The 13516-nt window shown below is 36.5% G+C and overlaps 1 protein-coding gene and 1 pseudogene across 1 annotated transcript; one reads left to right on the top strand and one right to left on the bottom strand.

Moving 5' to 3' along the window:
• Positions 1-13516, bottom strand: part of LOC109070544 — a 731031-nt pseudogene that overhangs the window by 162747 nt on the left and 554768 nt on the right.
• On the top strand, positions 2995-5596 carry LOC109101092 (collagen alpha-1(XIV) chain-like). The gene is made up of 6 exons (XM_042745801.1): positions 2995-3131; positions 3231-3350; positions 3549-3713; positions 3797-3958; positions 4052-4142; positions 5465-5596. Exons 1-5 carry the CDS (start codon positions 3089-3091, stop codon positions 4138-4140), a joined length of 579 nt encoding a protein of 192 aa, XP_042601735.1. The 5' UTR covers positions 2995-3088; the 3' UTR covers positions 4141-4142; positions 5465-5596.

Below are 13516 nucleotides of genomic sequence, written 5' to 3'. Positions count from 1 at the left end.
ACAGAAGACTATTCAACCGTTTCAGTCCAAAAGTCTGCTTTATTCAGGAACTAACTATGGCTATCAATACGTCAACCATAGCTATTTCAAGAGTGAATCCCGCATTTATATGCCGATGTAATTCCCGAAACTTTGCAGCTTGTATCCGGCCGTTGGTCTTGTTTTTCAGCAGCATGAAAAACAAGTTTTAAACAATTCTGAATGGATTATATATATATAGCACAGAAACCGCACAACGAGCAATCCCTTTATAATTACTAAAAAGCTGTCACTCATCTTCATCGAGATCTCTAGCACCCCAGAACCAGACCTAATAATAATTTACGCAAGGAAAACAAAAGCCCCAACATGTTGATAAATATAGTGGAGAGATATATAGAGAGAGAAAATTACCCCTCAAAAAAGTCAGTAAGAAGCTTCCTCTTCCCGACTGCGAGTGGAGGTTTATTATTCTCCATTTTTTAGCTGTAGTTAACTTCACCGGAGCGGCGCGAATCAAGCAGTCATGTCAACGATCCCCGCGCTTAACGGTCTTCAGATGTGGGGCGGGGCGTTTAAAATTTAAAGAGACATGACAACTAGCCCATAAACAAACTTAATATAAATTATTGTAAATAATTAATTCACGAAATTTACCATATCCATTGCATGAATTTAATCACAATTGTCATTATCATTTTTACCCAAATAAAAATATCTGAGGGACCCCCCTAAGTCTATTTTTTACTTCTTATGGGGGTCCCTGATCCCCCCAACCCCCCTTCAATTCGAGCACTGACTTAAATACAGTCTTGTAAATACTTTAGTTAATAGTTTTCTGTCTGTGTGAATCTGCAGGAGTGAAGGATGCAGTTAAGAACGAGTTGAGAGCCATCGCCTCCCCACCGGAGGAGACACACGTGTATAACGTGGCTGATTTCAGCTTTATGTTAGACATCGTGGAGGGACTCAGCAGGAGCGTCTGCGAGCGCGTCTCTGAACTCAGCAGAGAGATCAGCGGTGCGTTTCTGACATCTCTGTTATTACATGAGCAGGCTCAGGAGGTTTCTTCAGGAGATGGGGCTTAAGTTTTCAGTATTCAATAAAAATTATGGGTAGCAATAAATAGACATTTTCTCCCTCTGACAAAAAAAAAAAAAAAAAATCACATTTTCTTTAACAAACCTGCTACAGGAACTGTAGTTTTTTAACTGTAGGAATGACCCAAATGTAACATGGTTATGTTGGATGGAAAAAGGAGTGGATAAAATATCTGATGAGTAATACAATCTGTCTCCATAGTGAACATTCACACATGTGTAACTCCAGCCATCGCTGATATCGTGATTCTGGTGGACGGATCGTGGAGCATCGGCCGTTTGAACTTCAAAACTGTGAGGAGCTTTCTGGGAATGTTTGTCAGGGCCTTCGCTGTTGGATCAGAGCAAACACGCATTGGTACGTCTGGGGTGTCTTTAGATCCAACACACAGTTCATTTACATGCAACTAGATCAACAGGAGAAGAGCAGCAGTTTAATTGTGCTTGTGCTGTATTTAGTGTTCAGTGTTGGATTATATTCACTGTGTGTGTGTGTGTGTGTGTGTGTGTGTGTGTGTGTGTGTGTGTGTGTGTGTGTGTGTGTGTGTGTGTGTGTGTGTGTGTGTGTGTGTGTGTTTTCTTGAATGCATGTCATTGTATACAAATGTGTATAATGACATGAGTACTATAACGTGAACATGGTTTACGAGGTTTACACTACCGGTGTCCCTGAAAAACCAATTGGTGTAGGGCTAGGGAACAAGGATAGAAAATACAGTTTGTACAGTAGAAAAAACATTACATATGTGAAGTGTCTTAAGTGTCAATGTTTCAAAATTGAGATTTCTACATCATCTGAAAGCTGAATAAATCATCTCTCCATTGATGTATGGTTTGTTAGGAGGACAATATTTGTCTGAGATACAACTATTTGAAAATCTGGAATCTAAGGGAGCAAAAAAATCTAAATATTGAGAAAATCATCTTTAAAGTTGTTCAAATGAAGTTCTTAGCAATGCATATTACTAATCAAAAATTAAGTTTTGATATATTTACAGTAGGAGATTTACTAAATATCTTCATGGAACATGATCTTCACTTAATATCCTAATGATTTTTGTCATAAAAGAGAAATGGATAATTAAAAAAAAAAAAAAAAAAAGTGACATGACATACAGCCAAGTATGGGGACCCATACTCAGAATTCGTGCCCTGCTTTTAACCCATCCAAAGTGCACACACACAGCAGTGAACACACACACACTGTGAACGCACACACACAGCAGTGAACACACACACACCGTGAACACACACCCGGAGCAGTGGGTATCATTTATGCTGCGGCACCCGGGGAGCAGTTGGGGGTTCAGTGCCTTACTCAAGGGCACCTCAGTCGTGGAGTTGCCGGCCCGAGACTCAAACCCACAACCTTAGGGTTAGGAGTCAAACTCTCTAACCATTAGGCCACGACTTCCCTGTATTTGACCCATACAATGTTTTTTTGGCTATTGCTGACCCCAGTGACTTATGACTGGTTTTGTGCTGCAGGGTCACATATGACCTGTGCTGCCAAAATGAGTTACAATGAGCAGATTTTCACAAATGAGTTTTTATTTTCACACTCTTTTAAAAATTCTCCTTCAAAATGTATGATTTGTTGGAATCAGACAAAAAAATATATATATAAAAAATACTGAGCTACACCCAATCCTGTCGAAGAATGCTCTTGAGGCAATATTGAAGATCCAATAGCAGGTTCATACAGTCCCAAAACAGTAATACACATCAAGGCAAAAAAAGCAGAAAACACTGCACAAGATAACCCACTAACACAAAGTAACAGAAGCAATACTGTAGTAACCAAAGCCACAGACAGACCACAGGGTATAAACACAGGTGAGCGGAGTAACTCTTAATCACACACAGCTGAGGGTAATGGACCAATAATCAGAGCATAGTGTGATGGGTACAGAAGTCCACAAACACTGGCCACTGATCCAGAAGGAGTGCCCTCTGGTGGCTGTCCTGGGCACTGCAGCAGATGACTGTCTGTGACGCATTTGAAGTCGATGGAGCCAGCTTTGGGAAAAATCGAGTTAAAGTTTTGTGAAGGTTCTAAAGCAAAATCACCTAGCAACATTACATCTTAGCCTGTGCGCATTCACACTCATTCTGGCAGCTCAGGTCACGTACATAAGTGTGTGTGTTCAGGTTTGGTGCTGTACAGCAAGGATTCATGGATCGAGTGGAATCTGAACACTCACAACACTAAAGGAGCCGTGATCGATGCTGTGAGGAATCTGCCCTATAAAGGAGGACACACACTCACAGGTTCATACACACACACACACACACACACACACACACACACACACACACCACACACACACACACACACACACACACACACACACACAGCTTAGATCTGAATGACTTCATTCTTACACATCTGTTCACAAGTATGTGTGTGTGTGTGTGTGTGTTTGTGTGTGTGTGTGTGTATGTGTGTGTGTGTGTGTGTGTTTCCAGGTCTGGCTCTGAAGTATATTCTGGAGAACAGCTTTAAAGCTGAATCTGGATCCAGACCTGACGTTCCTAAGATTGGGATTCTGATCACGGATGGGAAATCAGTGGACGATGTTCTTTCTCCTGCTCAGACACTCAGAGATGCTGGGATCGAGCTGTTTGCTATCGGTACCAGAACAACACCAGCTATAACTTAAATACAGTCTTGTAAATACTTTAGTTAATAGTTTTCTGACTGTGTGAATCTGCAGGAGTGAAGAATGCGGATGAGAACGAGCTGAGAGCCATCGCGTCCCCGCCGGAGGACACACACGTGTATTACGTGGCTGAGTTCAGCTTTATGTTAGACATCGTGGAGGGACTCAGCAGGAGCGTCTGCGAGCGCGTCTCTGAACTCAGCAGAGAGATCAGCGGTGCGTTTCTGACATCTCTGTTATTACATGAGCAGGCTCAGGAGGTTTCTTCAGGAGATGGAGCTTAAGGTTCTTTTCTGTGTGTGTTTTCAGGTGAAGAAGTGTCAGCCGCTCCCAGTGACCTTCTGACCTCTGAGCTCACGGTCAGGAGATTCTGTGTTACTCGTCCAGCGGATCTCTAAGAGTGTGTGATCTAACCAAACTGATGATAAGCCATGCTATTGTTTACAGATGAATGAAATCTGCATCTAAGGTTTATAATTATTGAGACACAGACAGCAATGAAGTGATAAAAATTTTAATGTCCAATGAAATCAGTTCTTAAATTTAGTAGTTAAACAGGAGAACAGTGAAATACAGAAACTATCCAGAGGATAGAAAAAACAGACAATACATGACAAAAAAACGGATTTGTTAATTTTACCAGGAGAAAAGAGAGAGAACACATTAAAATCCTGATTTCCTTTTAAATATTTTTGCTTTCAATTTGGCTTCCAGTGTAAAATAAGTTGAAGGGGTTTCTGTAAAAACTATAGGCAAGGCAAGTTTATTTATATAGCACATTTCGTACACAATGGTAATTCAAAGTGCTTTACATAAAAGAAGGTAAAATAATCATGAAGAAAAATAATAACAAAAATAAAACAAGCAATTTTAAAACATTGGAAATTATTTAAAAATTGACTTATTTAAAATGAATTTAAAACAGTTAAAAATAGAAAATGATTTTACATAGAATACAGTGAATACGTAAAATACAGTGCAATCAATTCGGACATTGCACAGTGATCATTCAACAAATGCACAGCTAAACAGATGAGTTTTGAGGCTAGATTTAAATGTGACTAATGTTTTAGCACATCTGATCTCTTCTGGAAGCTGATTCCAGCTGCGTATAAAAACTATATATAAACTATAAAAACTATATATAAACAATTAATATAATATAATATAATATAATATAATATAATATAATATAATATAATATAATATTCTTTTAGCATTAAATACAATTGAGAAATAATTTTCTTCTTTATCTTTATACATTCAATATGTCATAGAATGCATAAAATTAAGAACACATTTAAGGGGTTTCTCTCAAATGTAAAAACTATATATAATTAGTTAAAATAATAATATAATATAATATAATATAATATAATATAATATAATATAATGTATTTTAAATAGCATATATTTCATATATTTAACATAAATATGAATTAATAACTTTATTCACTAAAATTATAGTTTCATGTATGATATAGATAGACAGATATTTTTATCTTAAATATCTATATTTTTATAGTTATGAGATATTTTTATAGTTATGATCTTTGTGGTTCATCTCTGGGTTTGGTCTCCACGTCACAGAATCCAGAGTCACCACAACACCCACAGAATCCTCCTGAAACCAGAAATGATTCTCTTTCACATCACTGAATGTTGTTACTGTAAATCAAACATTTCATTTTCTCCTATTTTCTTCTCACCCAATAAATCTAGGTGACACAGATGAAGATGAAGATGATGACGATGGGCAGGAAGATGAAGATGCCATCAGGCGTGCTCCTGTTTGCAGCGTTATGTGGCTGTTCTGAAAAACAAACAAAAAACACACATTGTTTTATTATTTCATAACTTGTTGCATCTTTCTTTATAATAAATGATATTTTAAGTGTGAATGAAGTATTTAGATTTTTTTTTTTTCAGAGAGCCGTGTCATAATTCTTACACTCTCATCAGACTCACCTGGAGAAGATCGGCAGAGATCTGATGGAACAGATAATAACACAGCTCAGTCATGCTGAATATAAGCTCATCTATACAATCATCACTCATGATGTACTGTAAAGACTTATATTTGTTATATTGACATTGATATTATCTAATTAAATACCCATAATATATTTTACCCTACTACTGTTCAAAGACTGGATGGTAAATTAATACTTTGATTCATCAAGGCTGCATTAAATTGATCAAGAGTGACAGTAAAGACCGTTATAATGTTACCAAAGAATTCTGTTCCAAATAAGTAATTTTGAACTTTCTATTAAAGCCTGAAAAATAAAATGTATCACAGTTTCCACTAAAATATTAGAGCATTAAATACTGTTTTCAACATTGATAATAATCAGAAATGTTTCTTGAATCATTAGAATGATTTCTGAAGATCATGTGACACTGAAGACTGGAGTAATGATGCTGAAAATACAGCTGCACATCACAGAAATAAATTACACAATAATACATATTCACATAGAAAACAGCTGTTTGAAATTGTTATAATATTTCACTGTTTTTACTGTATTTTTGATCAAATAAATGCAGCCTTTGTGAAAAGAAGTGACTTATTTAAAAAAATTATAATAATCTTACCAACCCCGAAATTACGTATTTCAATACAGAAATCTGTTAAAATGAAACAGCACAGATTTGACTTTCATACACTGAATTATTTTTGCACTCACCGTTACAATACAGCCGCACAGAATTCTGCAGAGAGACGCAGGTGAGAAGACATGAGAAACACGTGCGGTTTTATATATTTGATGACAGTGTTTATAATGGACTGAACAGAACTCCTGACCTTCGGTGGAGCACAGTCCATCCAGAAGATCACATCAGTGTGTTTTCCTCTCAGAACGATGCTCTGAGATCCTGCATGATGAACTCTGCTCTCATCCACCCCTCCAGACTCGTCAACCACCGCTATACCCTGCAGATCATAAAGCATTCATCCACAGCTTCAGGCCTGAGAAGAGTTTCACGGCTTAGTTACTTTGTGATTATAAAACATCAAAAACTGAACATACTTCTAGAGCATGATGAAGACTCTGAGGATGGAAGCCAATTTCCAAGAAAAAAAAAGTTATTTATTTTAAGTAATTTATTAAAAAATATGATATAAATTCACATTTTATCACCTTGGGTGTGCATTATTCCTTACATAATTATGACTAAGTATGCCATCTTTTTATGTCATTATTATGATGTTTAATTCCTTACATAATTATGACTAAGTATGCCATACTTTCAATTATGACTTACTATGTCATCATTTAGGCTCTATATCATGAGTATGACTTTTTATGTCATTATTATGATGTTTAATCTCATAATTTCAACTTTGTCTCATAATTGTAATTTAGTATGTCATAATTTAGACTTTTTATATTATATGACTATTTCTGCATAATTATTATTATCTCATAAATTCACATTTTTGTCTCACATTAGTGATTTGAATGCCATAAATTAAACTTTTTATCTAATAATTGATCAGAATTTCCCTTTTTATGTCATAATTTCAACTTCTTCATTTCATAATTATGGTTTAGTGTGTCATAATTATGACTTTTTATGTCTTAATTGTGACTTTTTAAAATCTCATAATAACTTTCTCTTTCATGATTTTGTCATAATTATGATATTATCTCATAATTTATACATTTTATTTCATAATTATGACTTTGTATGTTATAATTTTGACTTTTTATTGACTGATAATTATAACATTAGCTCTCTGATTTTTAGCTCATAATTATGAATTTTTATGTCAAAATTATGACCTTTTTATCTCATAATACACTTTTTGTCATACTTCTGATGTTATCTCATCATTTTGACTTTTATCTTATTATTATGACCTTGTATGTCAATATTGTGTCATAATTATGACTTTTTAAATCGCTTTGTAATTATGACTTTTATGTCATTATTGACTTTTGTCATAATTCTGATGTTATCTCATAATTTTGGCTTTTTATCTCATAATTATGACCTTGTATGTCAACATTGTTTCATAATTATGACCTTTTAAATTTCTTTATAATTGACTTTTGTCATAATATTAATTTGATCTCATAATTAAAAATTGTAAATCTCATAATTATAACCTTGTACTGTATATCATAATTTGTATGTCATAGTTCTGTCATTTCAAGTGATTTTCTTCGTTTGTGTCAGGAATGGCTACATCGTGACGGCCAGACTCACGTCAGCGCTCCAGTGCGTGTCACAGCTCTGGTCTGGGGGATCACTCAGCTCACAGGAGGACGATCCGTTGGTGAAATCTCTTCTGCAGCACGAGAGAGCATCCCGTCCAGACAGCATCGCCAGCAGATCTGCAGCAATCCAGATTGCAACCATTAAAAAAGCTCCTGCTGTAATCGAGGAAACCTGTCTGTATCAGTTTCCGGTGGGTTTCCTGGAACTGCAGCGCGCACATGCTTCAGAGTCTCTCAGTGTGTTTCTGGCTACTATAATTCATACAGTGATGACAGCAGTAGCTCTGCATACACTCAATAACGGTTATCTCACTGTGGTTTTACAGCCACATGCGGTGAAGTGTTGTGTGAAGTGTTTCATTCAAAGTATGCGTCTGATCAGTTCATGCATTTCCGGAAATCAAACCCATGGTGTTGCGAACGCCATGAGCTACAGAAATACTATTAAGATCTCATAAAGAAGATCATCAAAGAAGATCACAGACCCTCATTAAAGTCTGTGAGCCACGATGAGAGAGTGAGTTTAGCTTTTAATTAACTGTCAAAAGAAAACCATGAATGTCCCAACACGAACTGCTCCGCTAGCAATAAGCTAACAATACCAGGAAGTTAAGCTTTAGGAACCTTTTCCACATTCACTTTTAAAATGAGCTCCAGCTCGTAAAGTTCGTAAAGCTTCATCGACCACATGAGAAAACAAACCACACTTACATGTGCACATTAGAATGCAGTTTCTGATCTTTAGTTAGAATGCAATCGAGATACTCAAATCACAAACAGGTCTGTCTGTCTGTCTGTCTGTCTGTCAATCTTTCTTTCTTTCTTCCTTCCTCCCTTTCTCCTCTCTCTACATATCTATCTATCTGTCTGTCTGTCTGTCTGTCTGTCAATCTTTCTTTCTTTCTTTCTTTCTTTCTTTCTTTCTTTCTTCCTTTGTGCCTGTCGTGTCAGATGTAATGTATATGTATTGCTTTTTTAAATGACACATTGTAAAAGAATTATTGCTGTGATTAGTAATCCAGCATTAGAATAACAAAGTGTTGTTTCACCTTAAAAAGCAAGCGACTGTGGTTGATGCAGAGAGTTGTTTTGGTAGATTTCTTGAATCATTTTTAATATTTGAAACTAGTATGTGCATTTCTCAAAACAATTTGTACAAACAGCAGCACACAATGGATTGCCTGCAAAAGCCAAGACTTGCTCAGAATCCTCAGTTCGTCTCAGAAGTATTTATGTTACAGTAACATTCTTTAAACTATAAGTACAACTATTTCCTGGAACATCAGAACTCATGTCTGCAAAATGTAGTAAAAAACATTTCTTGCTTGGTTACAGTGTCAGTGACCAAAATAAAGTGTGTTTGTCATCATGTGAGCCACACTGCTCAAAATATTCAGATCTTTTATCACCACAGAAGTGTTTGTTATATGCACATTTCATTTTGTTACATGCAATTTATTTCACATTTGTTACATGCGATTTTTTCAACTTTTTTTTTTTTTTGACAGACTGCTTTCTATACTACAGAAGATTGTCAGTTTTGTCACACTGAGTGTTTTAAGTACAGATTTCAACAGTAGGTAAAAATGTATTGGAAAAAAATTGTAGTACACAAGAAGAAAATTAACATTTTGATTTATACATACATTCATTTTTGTAGAAATTTGTTACATGACAACTGAAATTTCACCATTGCGTATTAATTTTTACACACACACTTACAGTTTTTCTCAGTCGCTTTGGTGCGTTTTTCACATCATCCCTAACATGTGCAAAATAATAAGTGCATTTCTCAGAACAATTTGTACAAACTGCAATATACAATAGATATGTTTCCAAAGCTAGTCAGTCACTAAAAATCCTTAGTACATCTCTCAAAAGTAAATATTCATGCCAACGATCATGTCAGTGCCATCAGAATGATAAGTCATTGAGTCATTGTTCACGAACAAGCTGAAAAAATGTAACTGTGTACTTTGACAGTATTACCAGATGTAAACTTAGGCTACAGATTGGATGACAGTTACTGTATAGAAAATGCACAAGGCTGCACTTCTATGGCATATATCAATTTCAACAGTACCATTTACATATTACTGTATGTGGTTATTGATTGAAAGAGACAAAAGAGATTTTTGTTTTTCACAAGCTTTTACTAGTGCTACTTTATGAAAGAAAACAACAAAATAATTTACAGTAAGAAAAAGACAAGGGGCACAAAGGAAAATAAAAACTAAATTAGAAAGAAACACGGGAAACACCCCTAAGGCACAACTTTGCCCGCAGCACTGTTCTAGTGCTGTCTCCTACACATCCAGACGTTCCTGTCTGTCGGCCCACATATTCTCATCCACATCACACCGGATATTTTCCCTTCCAATGCAACGTGGAAAGAATCTTTTGGAATGCCTTATCGATCCTCTGCAGGCGTCTACTGTGATGTCCTCACATGCTGCATCCATTGCAGCCAGCAGGGTCATCTGTGTGTGTGGCTGATGATCATACACCTTCCACCTCCATGCTGAAAATAACTCCTCAATTAGGTTAAGAAATGGTGAATAAGGTGGGAGGAATTCTATGAGCATCCTCGGGTGGGTCACAAACCATTGCCTTATGATGTTTGACCGATGGAAACTCACATTATCACAAATGACCACATACTTTTGCAAATCCTCTCTAAAAAGACCCCTCTCATCATCAGGGATGAGAGCCCTGTAGAGAGTCTCTAAAATGTTGAGTAGATGCTGGGTGTTGTATGGCCCTATAAGGGGGATATGGATTAGGACGCCATGCTCCGAAATAGCAGCACACATGGTGATATTTCCTCCACTTTGGCCTGGCAAATCCACAGTAGCTCTGTGACCGATGACATTCCTGCATTTGCATTTGGTCAGGTTGAAGCCAGCCTCATCCACGTATACAAAGTTGTGAGAGGCTTCACTTGATTGCAACTCCATTATACGCTATATCCCAGAACACACAGTTTAATTTGTTTTGGTAGGGAAGAGTGACTACATTCGTATAAATGTACATATATTGCATGTTCCTTCCACAGCAATGGAAATGTGTGCAGTTTATGCTTACTATGCATCACTATAAAATGTTGCTGTAAAGTAGTTACATAGATATATGTTTTACCTGTACATACTGGTACATCGTAGCTCCTTAACTTTGTCCTCATTCCTTTGGAACAGTACACGGTACAGCTGTTTCATACTCATCTGGTTTCTGTGCAGCACCCTGTCGATGGTTGAGATGCTAACCGTATGGATGTTTTCAAAGACATCGTTGTCTTCTATAATGGTCCTTTGTATTCCCTGAGTCTCATAGCATTGTTTGCTCAGACCATGGTGCAAATAGCCTCCTCCTGTTGAGGTGTGAAAAGGCGTCCTCTGCCACCGGTTTGAGGTAATCTTGCGGTCCTATGTGGGGACAAATGCAGTGATGCATCGCACACTTTCACATAGACAAAAATTATGCAAACACACATTTTACTGTTTAACATACAGGTGGGTGCATGTAAGGTGCAGTATGTATCTGCATAGAGTATATTTCTGTATGCTGTGAAATACAAGTGGACTACTGTAATGTGAAGCATTATAGGAAGTAAACAGTATACTGCTTATATACAGTAACAGTGCACTGTACATTGGTGGACATACCTGTTCTCTCTTCGAAACGTTTGAACTATTGAGGACACGGCTGATCTCCCAATATTCGGCTGCACCCTTCGACCCGCTCCGACCCGCAACATGACATTAGCAACTGATAATGTAGGAAACCACAGATAAATGTGCATAATCAATTGGATGAATGTACAAAAGCAATCGCAACTTGTTCAAAAGAATGAGAAACTGGTTTTATGATGTGTATAAAATGACTTGATGATGTGGAGTTTGTACAAGTAGTTTTGAGAATTTCATTTCTGATTTGAGAAATGCACCAAAGCGACTGAGAAAAACTGTAAATCAATAAGAAATTTAAATCTGAAGTGAACAAAAATTAAATCTGAACTTATCATTTTGAGAAAAAAAACTTGAGAATTGAGCCAAAGTGATTGAGAAAAACTTTATGTTACTGTATATGTAAAATGCAAGTGTACTACTGTAACATGGATGATGTGTCATTTTGAACAGGTGATGTTAGTTCCGTGCACAAATGATCTTAGGTTTGTTTATTGTAGCCAAATAATTGGAAAAAAAAAGTGAAGAAACAAAAAAGTAAACTTTGATCATTGGTTGTGAGTCTTGTGTCTAGACTTTTGAAAAAAAAAAAAGTCTTTGAGATTTTGATGTTGGTGCCAAAGTGATTGCTAAAAACTGTCTGATGTCCATCTGTAAATGAAGAACATATGACTGCCTTCTGCTTTCATGATGCTTTTCCTGCTTCTGTACAGCAGATGGTGATGTTGCTCTTACTTACCAAATAAAAGAAACACACAAAATTACCTATGCCTTTATAGTCCCCAAAAATAGAACTTTTTTATTTTTCTTATTAAATACAAATAAGCAAGCCCATCTCAGGTGACAAAAAGTAATGCAAAAGTATCATAGTGCATTACTTTCCATAAAGAGTAACTAAGTAACACAATTAGTTATTTTTTTATGGAGTAACACAATAATTTAATGCATTACTATTAAGTAACCTTCGCCAACATTGTAGCACACTAGGGTAACCTAATCTTGTCCAAGATTCTTGGTCACAAAGACAAAGCAAATGTTGTGAGCGAGAAGGCTGATCTGAGAGACGTCGAACCCATGTGTAACAAAACAAAGAAAAGATCATTACCTCATATAATTACCAAAACATTCTTATCACAACACACATGCTACCAAACATAAAAGTGCAAAGGATTATTTTTTTTTAGTGCAGAATTGGTTGGGAATCAAAGTTCATTTCTGCATATCATTAGCACAATTTTCTGTTTGTATTTGACGTCGAACACATGCGTATCACATGCACGCAAAGTTCATTTCTGCATATCATTAGCACAATTTTCTGTTTGTATTTGGCATACAATTTATACACATTTTCATGTGACCAGGCTCATTAAGACTGATTAGAAATGTCTGGTTTAGGGTGATTTAGGGTGAGCTGAGGGACGCTGGGAAACTCTCTGACAGCATCTGGATAACAGCATGTTCTCTGATTCACTGACTGTGCTCCTGCTTTAGTCACAGAGACACAGTGGCGCTCCGGAAGCTTCTGATGACAGAGAGACGTGACCCTGCGAGAACAACATCCCAGAGAGAAACACAGATGTGCCTTTGATTCAGACCTGCTTCTGCTGTGACAAACCAAACCAGAACAGCTCACATAGAACATCCTGGCAAGCTTCTCAAACGCTCTTCCACTAACACCAATAGAATGTTCATTCATAGTTATCAGATCTTTAATAATGCTCTCAAACTGTTAGCACAAAAATGTTAGTTATGCATCATTCTTGAGATGTTTAATTACATGAAAATGAGAATATGAGTTTATGACCGTATGAGTTTATATGAATGGATTTGTGAATCATATCTCTGAGTTTGACATGCAACAG

Source organism: Cyprinus carpio, chromosome B19 (assembly GCF_018340385.1).
Source record: "Cyprinus carpio isolate SPL01 chromosome B19, ASM1834038v1, whole genome shotgun sequence".
NCBI classification, from domain to species: Eukaryota; Metazoa; Chordata; class Actinopteri; order Cypriniformes; family Cyprinidae; genus Cyprinus; species Cyprinus carpio.
Note: the sequence above shows the minus strand (reverse complement) of the source record. Positions and strands in the feature narration are given on the sequence as shown.